At 45.3% G+C, this 20,387-nt stretch overlaps 1 protein-coding gene across 1 annotated transcript in view; it reads right to left on the bottom strand.

Annotated features, from left to right (window-relative positions):
* Positions 1 to 9,219: 9,219 nt before the first annotated feature.
* Positions 9,220 to 20,387, bottom strand: part of SYNGR2 (synaptogyrin 2) — a 187,896-nt gene continuing 176,728 nt past the window's right edge. The window contains exon 4 of the mRNA XM_078653868.1: positions 9,220 to 12,278. Coding sequence (XP_078509994.1) covers positions 12,081 to 12,278 — 198 coding nt within the window. The 3' untranslated portion in view covers positions 9,220 to 12,080. The remainder of the gene's footprint in view (positions 12,279 to 20,387) is intronic.

Below are 20,387 nucleotides of genomic sequence, written 5' to 3'. Positions count from 1 at the left end.
GGGAAGGAAACAAGCTTCCGGGGACCGGTTTCTGCCATTTCAGGCGCCGTCGGCCCGGCTTGCTTGAATCCTGATGGTGCAATGAGCAAGGGACTCACATCTGAGTATACCCATCCACGCTTATGGTGGACAAAATGATTCAGAAAAGGGGGTGGTGATGAACAGAGTGCCTGAATTAAGCAGACCACTCTTACCCAGTCCAAAGATCAGGGCTTGATCCATCACCGTTTTTTAGCTCACTGCACCATCCCAGCTCAGAACTCGGCTATATGCAAATTAGTCTGTTCCTGTCCCAGTGCATGATGGGAACAGGGCAAACCAAACTACCAAGCCAATTCTTGTACTGGGAAGGAAACAAGCTTCCGGGGACCGGTTTCTGCCATTTCAGGCGTCGTCGGCCCGGCTTGCTTGAATCCTGATGGTGCAATGAGCAAGGGACTCACATCTGAGTATACCCTTCCACGCTTATGGTGGACAAAATGATTCAGAAAAGGGGGTGGTGATGAACAGAGTGCCTGAATTAAGCAGACCACTCTTACCCAGTCCAAAGATCAGGGCTTGATCCATCACCCTTTTTTAGCTCACTGCACCATCCCAGCTCAGAACTCGGCTATATGCAAATTAGTCTGTTCCTGTCCCAGTGCATGATGGGAACAGGGCAAACCAAACTACCAAGCCAATTCTTGTACTGGGAAGGAAACAAGCTTCCGGGGACCGGTTTCTGCCATTTCAGGCGTCGTCGGTCCGGCTTGCTTGAATCCTGATGGTGCAATGAGCAAGGGACTCACATCTGAGTATACCCTTCCACGCTTATGGTGGACAAAATGATTCAGAAAAGGGGGTGGTGATGAACAGAGTGCCTGAATTAGGCAGACCACTCTCACCCAGTCCAAAGATCAGGGCTTGATCCATCACCGTTTTTTAGCTCACTGCACCATCCCAGCTCAGAACTCGGCTATATGCAAATTAGTCTGTTCCTGTCCCAGTGCATGATGGGAACAGGGCAAACCAAACTACCAAGCCAATTCTTGTACTGGGAAGGAAACAAGCTTCCGGGGACCGGTTTCTGCCATTTCAGGCGTCGTCGGTCCGGCTTGCTTGAATCCTGATGGTGCAATGAGCAAGGGACTCACATCTGAGTATACCCTTCCACGCTTATGGTGGACAAAATGATTCAGACAAGGGGGTGGTGATGAACAGAGTGCCTGAATTAAGCAGACCACTCTTATCCAGTCCAAAGATCAGGGCTTGATCCATCACCGTTTTTTAGCTCACTGCACCATCCCAGCTCAGAACTCGGCTATATGTAAATTAGTCTGTTCCTGTCCCAGTGCATGATGGGAACAGGGCAAACCAAACTACCAAGCCAATTCTTGTACTGGGAAGGAAACAAGCTTCCGGGGACCGGTTTCTGCCATTTCAGGCGTCGTTGGCCCGGCTTGCTTGAATCCTGATGGTGCAATGAGCAAGGGACTCACATCTGAGTATACCCTTCCACGCTTATGGTGGACAAAATGATTCAGAAAAGGGGGTGGTGATGAACAGAGTGCCTGAATTAAGCAGACCACTCTTACCCAGTCCAAAGATCAGGGCTTGATCCATCACCGTTTTTTAGCTCACTGCACCATCCCAGCTCAGAACTCGGCTATATGCAAATTAGTCTGTTCCTGTCCCAGTGCATGATGGGAACAGGGCAAACCAAACTACCAAGCCAATTCTTGTACCAATTCTTGTACCACCCCCTTTTCTGAATCGAACCATTAGAATAAGCCTCATCCATATCTTCTCCATGGACCGATCCCGTTGGAGGTGGTAGCGGTGATGGCTGCCTAGGAGGTGAAACCCGTAATGGAGACGGCTGAGGAGGTGGGAAGATGGGTGCGACAGGTAACACCATGTTAGGATTATTAGTTGGTTGTTGCGCTAATAACTCATTAAAAGTATTCATCGTCTGTTGCAACGTTGATCAGGCCATTGGCATTTGGACCACATCTGGTTCTCTATAATATTTAAGTGGCTTCTCCCTGATACCAAATTGAGTACGCTCAGACTTGTACTCCTGCTGATAAACATATTTGCTGTGGGACTAATCATCCATTACTTACTCTCCAAAATCAGGGGCATAGCTCTCATCCAATTTAAGCTGTCAGTGAGGCATAATCACGATCTGACTGCAAAAACTGCACTGGAGGTAATTCTGTCAACCTTAAAGGTGAAAGAACATTTACTCCTATGTCTTATGGACTGCGTGGTTCTCAACTGTGATGCCGGTCACGGTATGGTTGGGGACAGTCTATCCATGTTGACTGTTATCCTCATCGTTGACAATGCTAGTCGTCAGCTATATTTTCGTCGGCGAGTAGAAGTGATCAACGATAACATCATCGACAAGGTTTCATTTGAAGATAATTATTACAGGTGAATGTCTGTACCGCTTACATGCATACTCATCTGTTTTTCTCAGCCTTGAAGTCTTAGTTGAGAAAGATTTACAAATCTTGCATTATGGGGACTTATGTTTAGGATTAAGAGAATAACTACAGAGTGTGGGTGGGTCATCTGTGTACATTCGCTTGCTATCAAGTTAAGCAGGTTTTAAAAAACAGACTGCTTCTCTTTGTCAGCCATGCCGACAGTTAATTGTCAGACCAAATAATCTTCCTGGTCCAGAAATTGTCACAATCAAGAATTCACAGAACAGTAATGCTGAAGACAGGGCTTGTCCAAATCCAGGACAGACCAAACAGAAATAATTTGTGGTTCATTTAAAGGTTAGAGCAGAACTCTGACAAATGACTTTCTCACACACGACGTGCTGTAGAAATCTGAGCTATGGTGGCGTCTAGGGAGAGTAGGTAGCGTAAGCTTCCACCTTGTTGGCTGAAGTTTGGGTTCTTTCAATTGAGGTGTATGTGTTACTAAACATACTATGTTGTTTCTGGCCCATGGACATTTTCCACTGAGTATTGAATATTTTCCACTGCATACTATTTTAGTGCACCCACGATTCCCAGCCGGACAACAGGGATTGATTCAAGTATGTGAATATATGAATGATCTAATGTTGGATAATTAGACAATATAAATCGGATCCTCAACTGGTATCGGTGACATCGATATCACTCCTGAATAGGGTAATCATGGTGGTTAACATGGCACAGAGAAGAACAAAAGTTACTTACCTGTAAACTGTGGTTCCCCAGTATTGGTGTCTTTCATAGATTCACGTGCTTGAATATTCCCCGTCGTTGAAGTGGGAGCCCCACGGTAAATAACATAGCAATGTAGCCATAACACAAGCATATATAAATAGAGAAAGCAAAAACCATAGAGTTTTTCCTAGATAGACAACATATCACTTCTATGATATATCTTAGTCATTATGTTTTGGTACAAATTCCGGCCAATCAGGCGTCAGCACCCACTTAGAATGTTCTCCTCAGAGGCTCAAGCCCTCAGATTTTCGTATCACAGAGTAATATAGAGCCAAGAGATAAAGAGAGAGAGCCTCTGAGGGGAGGAGGGTGGGTCGTACGCGAATCTATGAAATACACCAATACTGGAGAACCACAGTTTACAGGTAAGTAACTTTTGTTCTTCCCCAGTATTGGGGTGTCTTTCATAGATTCACATGCTTGAATAAGAGTAGTCAGCTGTATAGTTAGAATAATACAAGGTACTTATAATTCAACTTAATGATAACCACAACCATACACAGTACAAAAGACTGAAGTATATATCAAAGAAAAAGAAAGTACCTTGTATGCAGGAGGAGGGAAGCAACAGAGGCTCACCTTATTTAAAGAGGTTTCAAAGAACTGCTTGTCCCACGGCTGAGTCAGCGTTGTCCACAGCATCTAGACAGTAATGTCGCGTAAAAGTGTGCCTGCTGGACCATGGTGCAGCTCTGCAAATGTGATGAAGAGGGACACCAGCAAACAGCGCCGTAGACAAGGAAACTTTTCTAGTAGAATGCGCTCTAACAGATGTAGTATGTGGTTTTCCCGCTTGCTGATGGCAAAAGGTAATTGCAGTAGATATCCAGCGTGCAATTGTTTGATTGGTGACTAGATGTCCTTTCCGCATTCACTATAGGCCACAAAAAGCTGGTCAGATTTACGTATAGTAGCCGTCTTTTGAAGGTAGAATTTTAGACACCCCTTAATATCCAAAGAATGAAGTGCTCTCTCTGCTGGTGTCTGAGGATTAGGAAAAAATGTCTTTAAAACAACTGGTTCATTAAGGTGGAAGTCCGACGGCACCTTAGGAATGAATGCTGGATTGATGCGGAGCAAGACTGAGTCCTTAATAAACTGAAGAAAAGGCGGTTTAGTAGTAAACGCCTGAATGTCAATGACTCGACGTGAGGAAGTGAGAGCCAGAAGTAGAGAAGTTTTCCAGGTAATAAATTTAAGATCAGCTGTATGGATTGGCTCAAATGGGTGTCTCATTAGTTGTGCCAAGACAATGTTTAAATGCCAAGGAGGAGATGGTCGACGAATTGGTGGGAACATCAGACAAAGACATTTAAAAAACTGTTGAATGACTCTGGAAGAGTAAAGAGAACTAGAGCCATATTGACGGAAACGTGAGATTGCTGCTAGAAAAACCTTTAAGGTAGCAAACGAGAGGACCGACTTTGCGAAGTGTAAAAAGAAAGGCAAAAGTTGCTCCGGCGTGGAATGTAGAGGATGTACCTGGGCACCATTGCACCATAGACAGAATCTTTTCCATTTGAGTTTGTATGTCTTCACAGTTGAAGGTGCTCTTGCCTTTGCCAGGACCTCCCTACAATCCGTAGGAATGTTCAAATTCAGAAATTCGTAGTGCTCAGGTTCAAAGCCGCTAAGCGTAGAGATGCTGGGTCGGGATGACAAACTTGGCCCTGATCCATGGTTAGAAGAATCGGAAGAGGGCGAAGAATGATCGGGTCGCACTGTGACAGGAACAGGAGTTCCGTGAACCATACTTGTCTCGGCCATCTGGGAGCAATTAGAATAGTGTGACAGGGTTCTTTCCTCATTTTCCGAAGAACTCTGGGAACTAGAGGTATTGGTGGAAAAGCGTAGGCATATATTGTCGACCAATTCATCAAAAAGGCGTTTCCGCATTACTCTGGTTGGGGTTCAGATGTGTTGCGAATAGATCCAGATTCGGGCGACCCTATACCTGAAAAATGTGATCCAGAGTGGGTTGATGTAACTCCCACCCGTGGTTGGTTGTAGAAGACCTGCTCAGAGAATCCGCAAGATTGTTTGAAGCTCCCGGAATATGCACTGCTGAAAGGACGCCCTGATGCTGAATTGCTCAATCCCAAATCTGCTGAGCCTGATGGGACAATAGGATGGATCTTGAGCCTCCTTGTATGTTTATGCAGTGCATGCACATTGTGTTGTCCATTCAAACCAACACTGATGCTCCTTGTATGATGGAATGGAACGCTTTTAGAGCTAGATAAATGGCCAGCAATTCTAGTAGGTTGATGTGCCAGGTCTTTTGCTGACTGTTCCACTTTCCTTTTACCGTTAATCCCTGAAGATGCGCACCCCAGCCTTCTAGCGATGCATCTGTTGTGAGAGTGTAGCTTGGAGCGTCTATCACGAACGGACAACTTGAAGAGACATTCTTTTCAAGAATCCACCACATGAGACCTTTTTTCATTCGAGATGCGACTCTGACTACATAGTTGAAGGTTCCTGAAACTTGAGCCCACTTTTTGTCCAACTCCTCCTGAATAGGTCTAATTTTCAGCCGGCAGTGAGGGACAAGAGGGATGCAAGAGGACAACATCCCTAGGAAAGATTTCAACTGTCGGACAGAAGCGGACTCTTGTAATAGAAGGGAGGCTGCTAAGTTGTGAAGACGCAGACGTCTTTCGTGCGATTCAAAGGCATTTGCTAGCTTGGTGTCTAGAATGGATCCCAAGAATAGTCTGTTTTGATCAGGGAGAAACTGAGACTTTTCCATGTTGAACGTGAGGCCCAGGGACTGAAAGAGGGTCTTGCAGATTTGAGGGTGTTTGGAAGCCTGCTCGAATGACCGTGCCTTTAGCAGGCAGTCGTCAGGATATGGAAAGATTTGTACTCCTTGCAGGCGAAGGTAAGCTGCCACCGGTGCGAGGACCTTGGTGAACACACACTGGGAGCGGAACAAAGTCCGAAAGGAAGTACTCTAAATTGGAAGTCCTTTCCGGCTACTCTGAATCTGAGAAAATGTCTGTGCCTTCGCAAAATTGGTAGATGAAAATAAGCATCCTGGAGATACAAAGTTGTCATATATTCTCCTTGAGAAAATAAAGGAAGTACCTCCTGAAGGGACAACATGCAAAACTTTTTTTTTTTATGTATTTGTTTAAGGCACGTAGATCCAGAATAGGACGCCATTCTCCTGACTTTCTGTATGAGGAAGAACCTCGAATAAAAACCTCTGCCCCTTTGGAGTTTTACCACCACTTCGATCGCACCTTTCCTTATTAGAATTGTGAGTTGGTTTAAAAGTTCCTTCAGATGGGCAAGAGGTGGACCTCTTGGTGGAGAATTGGAAGGAATTTTTAGGAATTCTAATGCATGACCCCTGCGTACAATATCCAGGACCCACTGATCTGTAGTAATTAGTGACCATTTTGAATAAAAGTGTGAGATTCGACTTCCAACCCGTGAACAATCGGGCGGGGATAGAAATGGTTTGTGATGAAAGTCATTGTTTCTTGGAAGAGTCCTTTCCTCTGTAAGAGGATTTACCTCTGTATTGTCTGTAGAATTAAGAGTGTTGCTGCCTGTACGATGGCTGACTCTGGGAGGAATATCGTTGTTGCCCTTGTTTATATTGACTGGAAGTACCTCGAAAGGAGGAAGGGGACCCACGACCTCTTGCGCCTTGAAACGTTTGCCTTTTAAATTGGAGAGTTCCAGGAGCACGGGTCGTGTCGGTGTCTTTCTTTATTGTCTGAAGGGCATCATCTATATGTTGGCCAAACAAAGACACCCCATCATAAGGCATGTCTAATATTTTAGTTTGCACCTCTTGACGAAAAGATGTGGCCTTTAGCCACCTGAGAACCGCAGTTCGACAAAAGGCGGAAACCAGTGGGAAAGACGTCGAGGCAGCAGTCAATCATCTCAGAAGAAATTTTTTCTCCCTCATGAAGATTTTTCAATGCCTCTGCCTTTGAAGATTCTGGTATTAATTGAACTAGAGTGGAAATGTCTGACCACATTTACCGGTCGTACCTGGCAAGAATGGCCACTGAATTGGCTGCACGGACTGTTGTCGCTGCCTTTGTTGAAAATTTCTTGCCTATAGCATCAAGGCGCCTACCTTCACAGTCAGGTGGTGAGGATATTGGAGACGAAGGATTTCTTGATCGGCGCTGTGCTGCCTGAGTAATGATGGAATCAGGCTTTGTCTGAGAAATAAAACAAGCAGGTGTATTTGCGGGTGCCTTGTACTTTTTGTCCAGCCTTGGTAGAATGGCAATCTGGAAAATCAGTAATAGGGGTAGCTCTAGAGTTTGGGCACCCCAGCAGCCTCCCAGGAAAACCTACCAAATCCAGGCATTTCTGAAAACTAGTCATTCAGGGGACTCCAGGGTGGTGTGCCTCGTCTGATCCCATGTTTTCTTACCCACTAAGCACTGCAAATCTCAAACCTTTGACTAAAATCTCACATTTCCTTGCATTTCTCAGATGTGAACTTCCGGAAATCGCAGGCATGCTTCAAACCACGGTTAATGAGAGCCCTCCAATTGACTGGTTTTAATGCATGCCTGGTACAGGCACCAGGGCTAGCCGCTCAAGTGCGGTAGCATTTTTATCAGGACAACTGGGAAGGAGGCTGGATGGTAGCATATTTGTGGATCTCTGAGGTTCCCAGAGGTGTATGTCACGGAAATAGAAGGAAAATGTGGGTCTTTAGCACCAGTTTGAGGAATAATGGGTACGAAAATCTGGTGTGGGCAAGACACGTCACCCCACCCTGGACTCCTATGGATGTCTAGTTTTAAGAAATGTGTGGGTTTGGTAGGTTTCACTAAGTGCCAGCTGAACTAGGGTCCAAATTCCACATCTACCAAAATTGCAAAAAAAAAAAGAAAAAAAAAAGGTTGGTTTTGAGTCGAAAAATTTGATCTGTCCCGGTTGCGTTATGGACCCATTCCTGTAGCAGGCACTGGCAGGGTACACCCACACAAGTGAGGTAACACTTTTATTGGGAGATGTGCAGGATGCTGGTTAGTAGGATATATGCGGCTCCCCACAGATTCTAGAACACTCCCTCGCAGAAATGTGAAGAAAATGTGTGTTCTTCCCCAAAGTTTGAGGTTTGCTAGGATTTCTGGGTGAGAAAACCTAATGAGAACCACACAAGTCGCATCACCCTGGTACCACCGCATCTCCCCCCCCCCCCCTTCCCACACCCAACCCAGGGTGTTTAATTTTCAGAAACGTCTAGGCATGGTAGGTTTCCCTAGGTGGCAGCTGATCCCAGGTACAAAAACTGCAGCAACACACATAGTAAGAAAAAAGTGTGGCTTCTGCTAGACGAAATAATATCACTTTTACTGCCAAGGTGCTCCATTTTGGTTTGTTTAAAGTCTTTTTAACATGCAGAAGCATTTCACCTTGATACAACATATTCTTTGATAAATTGCACACCCTGAACTCACTTAATGGATGGAGGTCGCATGCGTGAGTGAAAGAAAAGGAGGTTCTATAAAATAAAATATTTGCTTAGGATCCCAAAATTTGGTAAAGCGATGAAGCCAGGATCGGTACCAGGTTTTCTGTTGTCACATTATGCATTTCATCCACTAGTCGCCTACTTTTTTCTGCTTTGTTTTTAATTCTAGGTGCATGATGGCAGAGCATGGATGACTGGCAGAAGGCACCCTATAGCTGGGCTCGAGAGACTAAAAGGACCTTGGGTTGAGCCAGAGCCAGGTATGTGGTTCAAGTCCATAGTGGCCCACCTCTAATAGCATGCTTTTTCAGTTGGATATTATTTTGCATTAGTATATGATATTTGCCCCCCATGCACAGTTTTGATGTTAAAATGTATCTGGCACCTGGAAAGGACCAAACTCCTTTCAACATAAAGCTTAACACACATAGGAGGATTGGCAATCAAACTATATACTCCAGGAGCTAAAAAGCAAGACAGTACAACCAGTCGCTCAATCTCAGATTTTGACACATTAAGCACAAACTCGCTCAAGACCAGGACCATGGTGAAAATCAATTTTATTAAATCATACAGTGCATCGAAAGCAAGATAAGTTAATTGGCACAAAGTATCAAACTGAAGCTGAGGAATACCTCCTCCTCTGTAAAGGCACTTAAAGACCCCCCACCCAAAATAAAAAGCGTGTACAACTTCATGCAAAAAACTGTTCTAATTCAAAGTTGGTGAGACACTTCTTACGAAAAGGCAAAGGGTGCAGTATCAGCTAAAATCTATCAAGGACACTTTGGAGGATTTAAAAGATATTGGCACTTTGGTGTTAGGGGGAAGTCACATACAAGAGAGAATAGCCCCATCCTCATTGCAAACAGTCCTTAATATACCAATTTTCAGCTGCATGAATCTTCCAGCTTGTGGATGGACTTTGTGCACCTCTAGATATTTTGAACGGTCACATAGATGTTTATATAGCACTGCTTTATATCACCTATTTACCCCCTCAGACAAAACTAAAATACACTTCCCGTGTCCCTCAGCAGATCGGAGGGTCAAACGTATAAATAAAAGGCAGTAGGTACATCATCAACTATCTTCGTCATCCAATCAGTTACAGAAACCTGCACAAGAACGTGCCACTAACACTGGGCTCATGCCATGCTCCCAGAGGACGTACCCGGACTTAAAAACAACTTGGAATCTCATTGAGAATCTTGCTACTCATGAGCGCAAGTGCTTTACCAGTGAATGACATCTCAGGTGGACGTTAAAGGGCACTTTGGAGGAGACAAAAGATATTGGCACTTTGCTGCTAGGAGAAATTCACCCTAGACAATGGGAAAGCTCCGTCCAAACAGTCGTTAGTAAACCAATTTTCCGCTGCATTAAACATCCAGCCTTTGGACAGCGTTTGTAGATATTTTGAAGTCATACAGGCGTTTGCAGCATTGTTTTCTATTGCCTATTTACAGTCTCACACAGTACAAAATTACATTTTCGGTGCTTCTCAGAATAACTGAGTCAAATATATAAAGAAAATGCACTGGCCCAGCATCTGAGATTATGGTCTTCCCATCAGTGGCAGAAACCTGGACGAACGTGCTACTATCGGACCCAGGGTACACCCCACGTTCAAGAGCATGTAGACGGACTTCAACTCAATTGATTGGGCTCTAATTGAGAAGCTTGTTAATCAAGAGAGCAAGTGTTTTACCAGCACATTCCAGGTGGCTGCAGCACAATATTTATCAGGAAGCTCGCACACACCACTGGTGCGGATTTAACACTGCAAGCAAATGGCTACAGTGAAACACCGGTTGTACATACCTTTGCAAGGCATGCGTTTGCTTTTTTCAGGCCAAGGCCTGGCCACTGTTAATGTTCAGCTGGTATATATGCACAGCTGTGCAATCTTCAGCCTAGGAAGGATGAGAATGGCACCTTCTGATCCATAATTTTAATCTAAGTCACCCTGGTTCCAGGTTGTCCGGAGTGCTTTATATGCCAAGAACAAATTTGTCTGTGTGCAAATGAGCAGTCCTTATTGATTTAAGTTGCGATTCTAAACTTACTAGACCATTTCATTAAGGACAAGTGCTAGAATACAGCTAGTGCAAATTAAGAACAACTATGTCAGCTCCGTTAGGGGCCGTCACTGTGTGCTCTGCACGGATTACTCAGGCCACACAAATTGGAATATTTAAGGACTTCAACCTCTATCAACCACCAGTCTGCCATGTTAAAGCCTATATGAGACAGCTCAGACGTACTGCAGGTGCCACTTTTAAGATGACACAAAGCACAATTTATACATGAGAAGCTGTACTTCCAGCATTTCAACAGGAAGAGTGGCTAAACATGAAAACAAACAAACATTACAACAATGTAGTCTTTTTAAACTCATCCATTGCCAATTGTGACTCCTATCATTGTCTAAGCAAGTGCCTTCAGATGGTTACAGTATCAACATAAAATATTCTCGAATAAAATAATCATTAAATGAGAAACAAAACCGATATCATTTCTTGAATCGTGTAAACGCTTGCAATACTCTCATCCCCAAACCCAGATTAAGTATCCATGGTACGCTATGTAACATACAAACATTTACATTAAAAAGTGGCTTTTTCACATCGGACATTCCCCCTTTCTTACTATTCTACCACTACTACCAGGGTTCTTTGCATATGCTAAATCCCAGAAAACAAATAAAAAGCTATACAGAACAAATGAGGCATAATGGCCAGTGTTATATGCAGGACAATGAACCCAAAAAGCAAATCAATGCCCTTGTATATTCCACATATCAAAATATGAAAAATAGGGAGATTACCAGGAATAATAAGGGTTCAATTATGTTAAATAATAAGTTGTGTTTTACTTGTGCAGGGAGGAAACCTGCTGCGCACATGCATATTAACCTTAACTCCCTTAGTGAACGGAGATTATAAGGTAGTAACTTGGAGTAAAAAACAACTGTCTGATAAAAGGGTGATGCTCCACATTAACAAACTGTAGTCTGGGAAAGAAAAAAAACATGTTGTATAGGGGTGAGAGCAGGGAACAAGATAGCTGTTATAATAAACATGTTATGTGTGAGACACTACAAGGTAAAAACTAATGGAGGGCAGTAATAATAGTTCATACCTCAAACACCCACAGCATCCAGCCCAACACTGACAGAGGATTATAATTCTTTCCTAAAACCTTCATACAAAGTTAATAGGAAAAAATAATATGGACAGCAAGATGCTCCCATTCACTTTGATAGGCAAATTAAGCACCAGACATGCTAAATGTAAGAGTGGGCATGTGCAACTTTGCCAGCTTGACCCTGATCTGTTGCCTGGCCATCCCACACAAAGGTCTGCAAGCAACTCGTGCTCCAGTGTATGGCAGATAGATTGCTAATATGTTGGTGGCTGGTACCCGCCTGCAGGGTCTGGGTTGTTGCTGAAAGGGGGTTGCTGGTAGCTACCACCCCCAACGTTGGGGTAACTGGAGTAAGGGGGAATTGTTGAGTCCTGTGTGGGGTCAGCATAACTTTGGGTGAAGTCGTCCACTCCCATTTTGTATCTCTTGTAGGCAAAGATTGAAAGCATGATCTAGGAGGGAAAAACACAAGATGACAGTTAATATTGGCAGCATGCCGACCATCAGCTGTGTTCTTAAAGGCACAGTTCGTCCCACAACTATGCATATCACAGAGACTCATCCATCTCGCACACCACTGTCCCTTAAATCAGAAGGCAACATAAGGCAAACAATACTTGCCTGGTAACAGATGTTCTGAAGCTTGTAATTACTGATTCACATGCTGTACATATCCCTGCCATTTAGCAGCTGGACGGAGAGTATCACTTTACTTTTATCAAGTGGACATTGGTCGTTATAGAGTGACTCACGAGGACACAGACTCGAAACCACGCTAGTAAGCTTAACATTTCTCTTTTAATTGTATGACGCAAGGTGTATTGTAAGAAATGCGTTACTTACCTGTAACTGCAGTTATCCAGTATTCGTATCTTTCATAGATTCACATGCCTGAATCATTCCCAGTCGTCGGGGTGGGAGTCCCCGGTACATAATAACAGCAATGTCATATAGACTATATACATACTAATAGGCCAGAGGCCTCACATTAGTAACCTATCCAAGTCCTTTTGTAAAAAGGACCAAACTTTGGCCAGGAGCCAATCAGCTACTACCACCCTCTAGAACCTTCCTGGAAGGAGCCCTAGTCCCTCAGACTTTCGTAAGCACAGTGCTAAGTAGTACCTACTGAGAGAACTAAGGTGAGCCCTTCCAGGGGAGGCGGGTGGGTTGCATGTGAATCTATGAAAGATACCAATACTGGATAACTGCAGTTACAGGTAACGCATTTCTTATCCAGTATTATGGGTATCTTTCATAGATTCACATGCCTGAATCAGAGTAGCAAGCAATAGGCAGCACATTTCGCATAATATAGCATGCAAGACACTTGAAAATAACTTATCAATAGTGCAACACAATAAACTGCAAACAGTAGCAGGATAAGAAATGTGCAATTAGGTAATAGGAAAGGTGGGATGAAAGGAAGATGGCTCACCTCTAATGAAATAGAGGACGGAGCACCGCCTGTCCCACTGCTGCATCCTTCATAAGTTCCGAAACCAAGCAGTAGTGCTTGGTGAACGTATGTGGTGTCTTCCATGTCGCCGCTCTGCAAATGTCGACAATGGGCACACCAGAAAAGAGCGCCATGCAGGTGGAAACCGCTCTAGTGGAATGAGCCCGAACCTTGGAGGGCAGAGGATGTCCCGCCTGCTGATGGCAAAAGGCGATGGCCGCAGAGATCCATCTTGAAATGCTCTGCTTTGACAATGGTAGGCCCTTCCTGGGCCTGCTGAAAGCAATAAATAATTGGGTGGACTTGCGAAATTGTTCCGTTCTATGAATGTAGAATTTCAGACATCTTTTCAGGTCTAAGGAATGTAGAGATCTCTCCGCTGCTGAAGATGGATTCGGGAAGAAAGATCTCAGGACAATAGGTTCGTTTAGATGAAAAGCAGACAGAACCTTTGGTATGAATTAGGGGTTAGTCCGTAGAATGACCCTGTCCTGTTTGAACTGAAGGAACGGGTCTTGAATAGAGAAAGCCTGCAGTTCACTCACCCTCCTTGCTGACGTGAGAGCCAGCAACAGAGCTGTTTTCCATGACAAGTATTTGAGATCTGCTTTATGCATCGGCTCAAAGGGGTGTTTCATCAACTGAGCCAAGACAACATTGAGTTGCCATGTAGGTGGTAAAGGTTTTGTTGGAGGATAAGTCCTGAACAAGCCTTTCAGAAACTGCTTGACTAGTCTATTGGACCATAGGGAAATACCAGACGAAGAGCGCCTGAATCGAGATATGGCTGCCAGGTGGACTTTGATTGAGGTGTGGGCCAATCCAGAGTTGGCCAGGTGAAGCAGGTAAGGCAGAAGTTGTGCTGGAGATGACGAGAACGGGTGCAGTTTGTTAGCTTTACACCACAAACAGAATCTCTTCCACTTAAAGGAATACGTCTTGTTGGTACTGTCAGCCCGGGCCCGGGCTAAGACAACTCTGCAGTCCTGAGGAATATCTAAGTCCTGGAACTCGCTGAACTCAGGAGCCAAGCTGATAATCTGAGAGATGTCGGATCTGGATGCTGGACTTGCCCCTGGTTCATAGTGAGAAGATGCGGGTAAGGCCTGAATGGAATCGGAGGCTCCAGCGACAGAATGTGGAGTTCTGTAAACCAGTGTTGGCGCGGCCACGCTGGGGCTACCAGGATCAGGGTGCAACGCTCTGCTTTCAGTTTCCGGAGGACCCTGGGGATCAGGGGAAATGGAGGAAAAGCGTAAGCAAAGATGTTGCACCATGCGATCGAAAATGCATCCCCGAGAGATCCTTTCTGGGGAAGCCAGCTTGCATAGTGTTGGCATTTTGCGTTGATCTTCGTCGCAAATAGATCCAGGTGAGGTCTGCCCCATCGGGAGAATACTGCGTCAAGAGCATGCTGGTCGAGCTCCCACTCGTGACAAATGGAGCGTTGCCTGCTTAGTGAGTCCGTCAGGGTGTTGTCTGCTCCTGGGACATACTCCGCTCTCAGCGAAATGTTGTGTTGGAGTAGCCACTTCCAAATTCGCTGTGATTCTTGAGACAACGTCATGGATCGAGTTCCCCCTTGCTTGTTTAGATAGTGCATTGTGGTGGTGTTGTCCGTCCTCACAAGCACTGGGGAGTTCCTGATCCGGGGCAGGAATGCTCGAAGTGCCAGGTATACTGCCCTCAGCTCTAGCAGGTTGATGTGGAGCTGTTTTTCTGCCAGCGACCACTGACCGTGTATCTGAAGTTCCTGCAGGAACGCACCCCATCCTTCCAATGATGCATCTGTTGTTATCACGTGTGGGGAGATTGGAAGTAGGAATGGAAGGCCCTGGTGCAGGTTTTTTGTTTGAAGCCACCAGTGCAGGGCCTTCACCATGAACGGAGTGATCCTGATAAGATCATCGAAGGATCCCGTACACTGGATCCACTGAGATGATAACGCCTCCTGTATGGGACGCATACGGAGGCGGCAGTGTGGTATTAGGAGGATATTGGAGGACATCATTCCTAGCAATGACTTGAAGAGTCGCACCTTGATGGTCTTTTTGACCTGAATGTGGGCTGCCAGAGACCTCAGTTTGACCTGACGTTCCTTTGATGGGAAGGCCTTCTCCTGATGCGTGTCTAAAGTTGCTCCCAGGAAAGTGAGGCGTTGAAAGGGCTGCAATACTGACTTTTCCTGGTTGAGCGTAAGCCCCAGGCTCTCGAAGAGCTGAAGATAGGCGTTGGAAGATCTGCTCACACCTTCTAGAGTAGGAGACTTGATGAGCCAATCGTCCAAGTAGGGGAATACCTGGTGATGGTGCTGGCGAAGGTACGCTGCCACTGGAGATAGGCATTTCGTAAAAATGCGCGGCGCAGACTTCAGGCCGAATGGCAACACTCTGAATTGGTAATGTCTGCCCGCCACTACAAACCTTAGGTATTGGCGGTGACTTTTGTGGATGAGTATGTGGAAATAGGCGCCATGAAATCTTTGGAATTGAGTAGCTGTAACACCTCCTGAATGGATACCATACGGAACAATTGTTTTTTGAGGTATCTGTTGAGGTTCCTTAGATCCAATATCGGTCTCCATTTCTTCTCCTTTTTTCGTATTTGGAAGAACCGGGAATAGAATCCTTTCCCCCTCTGACCTCTGGGAACTCTTTCTACGGCTCTTTTCTGGAGCATAAGAGAGAGTTCCGCTTGAAGGAGATGCAGATTCTTGTGCTGCATGGGACCTGGGGGGTTCGAAGGAGGAGTTTCTACGAACTCCTGAGTATGGCCGAACTGAACCAGCTGGAGAACCCAACGATCCGTCGTTATTCTTTGCCAATTATGGAGGAAGTTGGTAATTTTCCCTCCAACTACGTAATGTGGAAAAGAAGTGGAGGCCTGTTGGAGAAAGAAGTCATTGCCTTGTGGCGGAATCTTTCTTTTCTCCTCTTCCTCGAAAGGAAGACTTATTGTACGAGGACTGGCCTTGTTGCTGCCTCTGTTGGTATTGAGGCTTGTATTGCTGGGACGAGCCGTAACAGGATTTGTATCCCGGATAGCCACCTATTGTCTCCTGGCCTCTTCCTCTGGAGCCCCGAAAGTAAGTATTTTTGTACTGGAGGGTACCCAAGGCTTTTGCGGTCTCCGTATCTTTCTTGATACCCTGCAGCATCTCATCAATATGCTCCCCAAAGAGCAGCTCTCCGTCAACCGGCATGTCCAGTACTTTGGTCTGTACCTCCGGACGGAAAGATGTAGCTTTCAGCCATCCCTGGCGCCTAAGGACCGATGCCCCCGCCAGCTGCCGAAATCCTGTTGAGGCGATATCCATCGCCACGTCAATCATTTCCGAGGCGGACCGCTCTCCATCAAGGAGTATCTTCTTCACCTTTTCTTTCTGCTCCTCTGGCAGTGTGCCTAGATATGGGGCAACATCTGCCCACATCTGGCGATTGTAACGCCCTAAGAGCGCTAGTGAGTTTGCCGCCCTGACAGTAAGGGCCGACATCGACGAGAATTTCTTCCCGATATTATCCAGTTTACGGCCTTCCTTATCCGGAGGCGCAGTCAGCGCAGCAGATGGGTTGTTAGATTTCCGCTGCGCAGCATGGGTAATAACGAAGTCCAGTTTGGTATGGCCTGTAAGGCATGCCGGAGCCGTGTTCGGGGCCTTATACTTCTTATCAAGCCTGTTCGGCACTGGAAGTAAAGATGAGGGGTTTTTCATTATTTTTACCCCCGGTCCCAGATGTGTTCGATGATAGGGATTGACCGAACCGCCTTCTTGAATGGCTCTTTGAAGTCATATAGGAAGCAATCCTGAGGTTGCGTGGTCATCTCTATTTCGAACCTGCTGCCCTCTCTACCACATTATGAAACCCCCCCCGATATGTTCTGGGGGTGAATCCGCCTGTGCCTGGTCTGGGGATGCCGGATGTTCAATGACAGTCATTCCACTCGTCATCCTGTATTTCTCCCTCCTCCTGTTGAGCTTCTTCATCTTCTCCTCCTGGTTCCTCTTCTTCTTCATCAGAAGATGGAAGAGGAGGCAAAGTCACAGGATCTGGACGAATGACCAGCGGTGGTGGTCTAGGGCGAGGAGGAGGAGCTGGTGTCACAAGATGTGGAGGCACTACCGAAGGAGGCGGAGTAGTTGGAAACCGCTGGTATGGCACTTCTGCCTGACTCAGGTCTTCACAATCTGAACTCTCATGGACCTTGACATTGAGCTGTGATGGACTTGTTGCAGTGTGGAACATGGCACCATCATCAGAATCTTCAGTCTCCAGTAAGTGGACCAGTGGCAGTGGCTGGACCTTGCTAGGAGACATAGTCTCTGGCGTCAGCATACGCGTTGACATCCGGAAGTGTGTATAAGTATAATTCAGCTTAGGAGAGTCTTCCGTCGACGGGCCCGTCGACGGGGTGGTCGGCGGCGGTGGGATGTTGACAGCCACAGCAGACATCTGTCGACGACAGCGTCGTCGACGATGGTTTCTTCGTCGACGGCGGCGTCGACGATGGCTTAGTCGACGAGGTTGTCGTCGACGTCGATGGGGCCTTCGTCGACGACGATGGCTTACACTTCGGCGATGCGGATGCTATCGTCAATGCTTTTTTGACAGGAATTATAGATGTAATAGACCTACCCGTCAACAACGATGTTGAGGTAGTTGTCGACAAGGTGGTGAAGGCTGATGCTGTCGACGTAGAGCGGGTTACTGTCGACGCTGTCACAGGCATGGCAGAAGACAACAGCACAGGCTTCTTGAAGGAGGCTTCCTGAAGAGAAGTCTTAACTGCCATGGCTTTTGGACGACCCTCTGAAGACTTTGGCGTCTTCTTTTGAGGTGGCATATCAGACGGACCTGGAGATGTCTGTCTTGGCCTTTTGGCAGAGGAGTGTGAGCTCCTGAAGGAACACTCGCTCTCACCTGAAGAGACTGTTTGATCCTTGTCCTTTAGTCTCTGAAACCACAGGAGCAGGAGTCCCTCTCTGTCCTTTAAAGTCTTGACAGAGAAAGTGCGGCAGACCTTACAATCCTTGGCAGAATGTTCAGCGTAGAGACAGTAGAGGCAGTCTTCATGTTTGTCATCTACATGCAGTCTCAGTTTACTACACGAGGCACAGGGTCTAAAGAGCCCTTTTTTAGGAGTGGTAGACATAGTCGCTCTAGCACTCCTCCACAAGAGTAATTTTGAAGAGAAAATATGGAATAAATCCAGAAATACCAGAAAGCTGAGCAGAGCTCAGTGGAGACTCCCTTAGCACGACGTGCGGTAAAAAATCTGAGGGACTAGGGCTCCTTCCAGGAAGGTTCTAGAGGGTGGTAGTAGCTGATTGGCTCCTGGCCCAAATTTTGGTCCTTTTTACAAAAGGACTTGGATAGGTTACTAATGTGAGGCCTCTGGCCTATTAGTATGTATATGTCAATATGACATTACTGTTATTATGTACCGGGGACTCCCACCCGACGACGGGGAATGATTCAGGCATGTGAATCTATGAAAGATACCCATAATACTGGATAATATAAACATAGTAACACTAACACTTCTGTATGGGGCTCTTCAAACCACTTCTCCTCCCAACGATGTTTTGAGCGGGTGTATGTGGATCTTCATAGTTATGAATTTAAGCAAATCTGTAAAAAGATAACCTGATCCTTAGGAACTTGCTCCTAACGTAAAACATTTTTTAAAACACCTCCTTGCATATGGTGTGAATACTGAGGCACTGTTATGGTACAGGTAATAAGCTCCCTACCATCCAAGAGGTGGCTGGTTTCTTTTATGAGCATCATGCAAATATTACTTCTTCATTCGAGCAGCAAAATGGCCGTTACATGCAAAGCTTTTCTTTTGCAGCATTCATTTTGGGGTAGATTCACATCATGCTATGTATCAGCCTCACAGCAGTGTTTTTCCCCTCAAGAAGCCATCAAGTGAACGATGTCACGATCTGCCTCGAAGTCAAAACCGACACCAAACAAAGCAACGTTTTAGAAGACCTTTTGCTGGCGATTGGGAGCGATGCACAACAGAAGAAAGTGATTTTGTTTTCTAAAATGGATGACCCTTTTAATATTGGAGGTGGATGAGAAGCTTGAACAGAACCCAATATATATTTCTTGCATATATTTTGCCGCAGTACTGCTTAATTATGTATTTGCAACGCTAGCCTCTGTTGGTAAACAAAGATTTACAAAACATATTGGTAACTCTACTGAATGATAAACAGACAAACAATGTAAGCACATTAAGCAAAAATTCAGCAAGGACATAAAACCAACTTGGTGCCAACATCTATCAAATGATCTTGGGTTGCAAACCCATGAAACTCACTGACACGGGTGGTAGCAGTCAGAACAATGTTTACATGCTACATTGATGGGTGGTGCCCCCCTGACACGATCACTCTTAGTGCATTCTCTGAAGGGCCTAATAACTATTGCAATAAACAACAAAATAGGTTTTCCATTTCACGTGTAGGAGCTCATAGCACCTAACATACGTTCATGCATCTGCTAAACCCAGGTTTACTAAATGGAAAATGTATTTCCATAGGACTAGGTTAGTTTGTAGAGGTGAAAGATGACCTAGTAAGCACCTCACAGAAACACATTTTGTGGTGTAACAATCTAGTAAGACTATTTGCTTCCAGTAGGACACCCAAAGTCTTTGTATTAAACTTAATAAATCCAAGTGCTAGGATTTTAGGAGCAAACAAGCGCCTTGTTAAGTGAAATGGGCTCTGGAGGAAATACTGTTCATTATCTCAGTGTTTCCAATTCGGATATAAGACGTGTTTGTGTTGCCCATGTCAGGTTTCTTTGCAAGTATCATTGTCATTCATGGTTCCCTGACCATGCGTACTCCCATTCAGAAAAAGAGGTGTTCTTGGAAAAGGGAATGCAAAGTTACTAAACAAATTCTTGGACAGCACATTCTTGTTGGATAAGTAATTTTGCCATTTTTGTTTCCAGCCTGCAAAATAAAGAGTTTGTTTGGTAACGGTTTCTAGTGCAGTGCTTCCAAAACGTTTAGAACCACACACAATTGTTATAACGACAAACCTTTGCGGCCCACCCACCTTTATAGGACATGAGGTAGGTGA

Source organism: Lissotriton helveticus, chromosome 7, assembly GCF_964261635.1.
Source record: "Lissotriton helveticus chromosome 7, aLisHel1.1, whole genome shotgun sequence".
Classification (NCBI taxonomy): domain Eukaryota; kingdom Metazoa; phylum Chordata; class Amphibia; order Caudata; family Salamandridae; genus Lissotriton; species Lissotriton helveticus.
The sequence above is the reverse complement of the archived record's forward strand: the minus strand, read 5'-3'. Positions and strand labels throughout refer to the sequence as shown.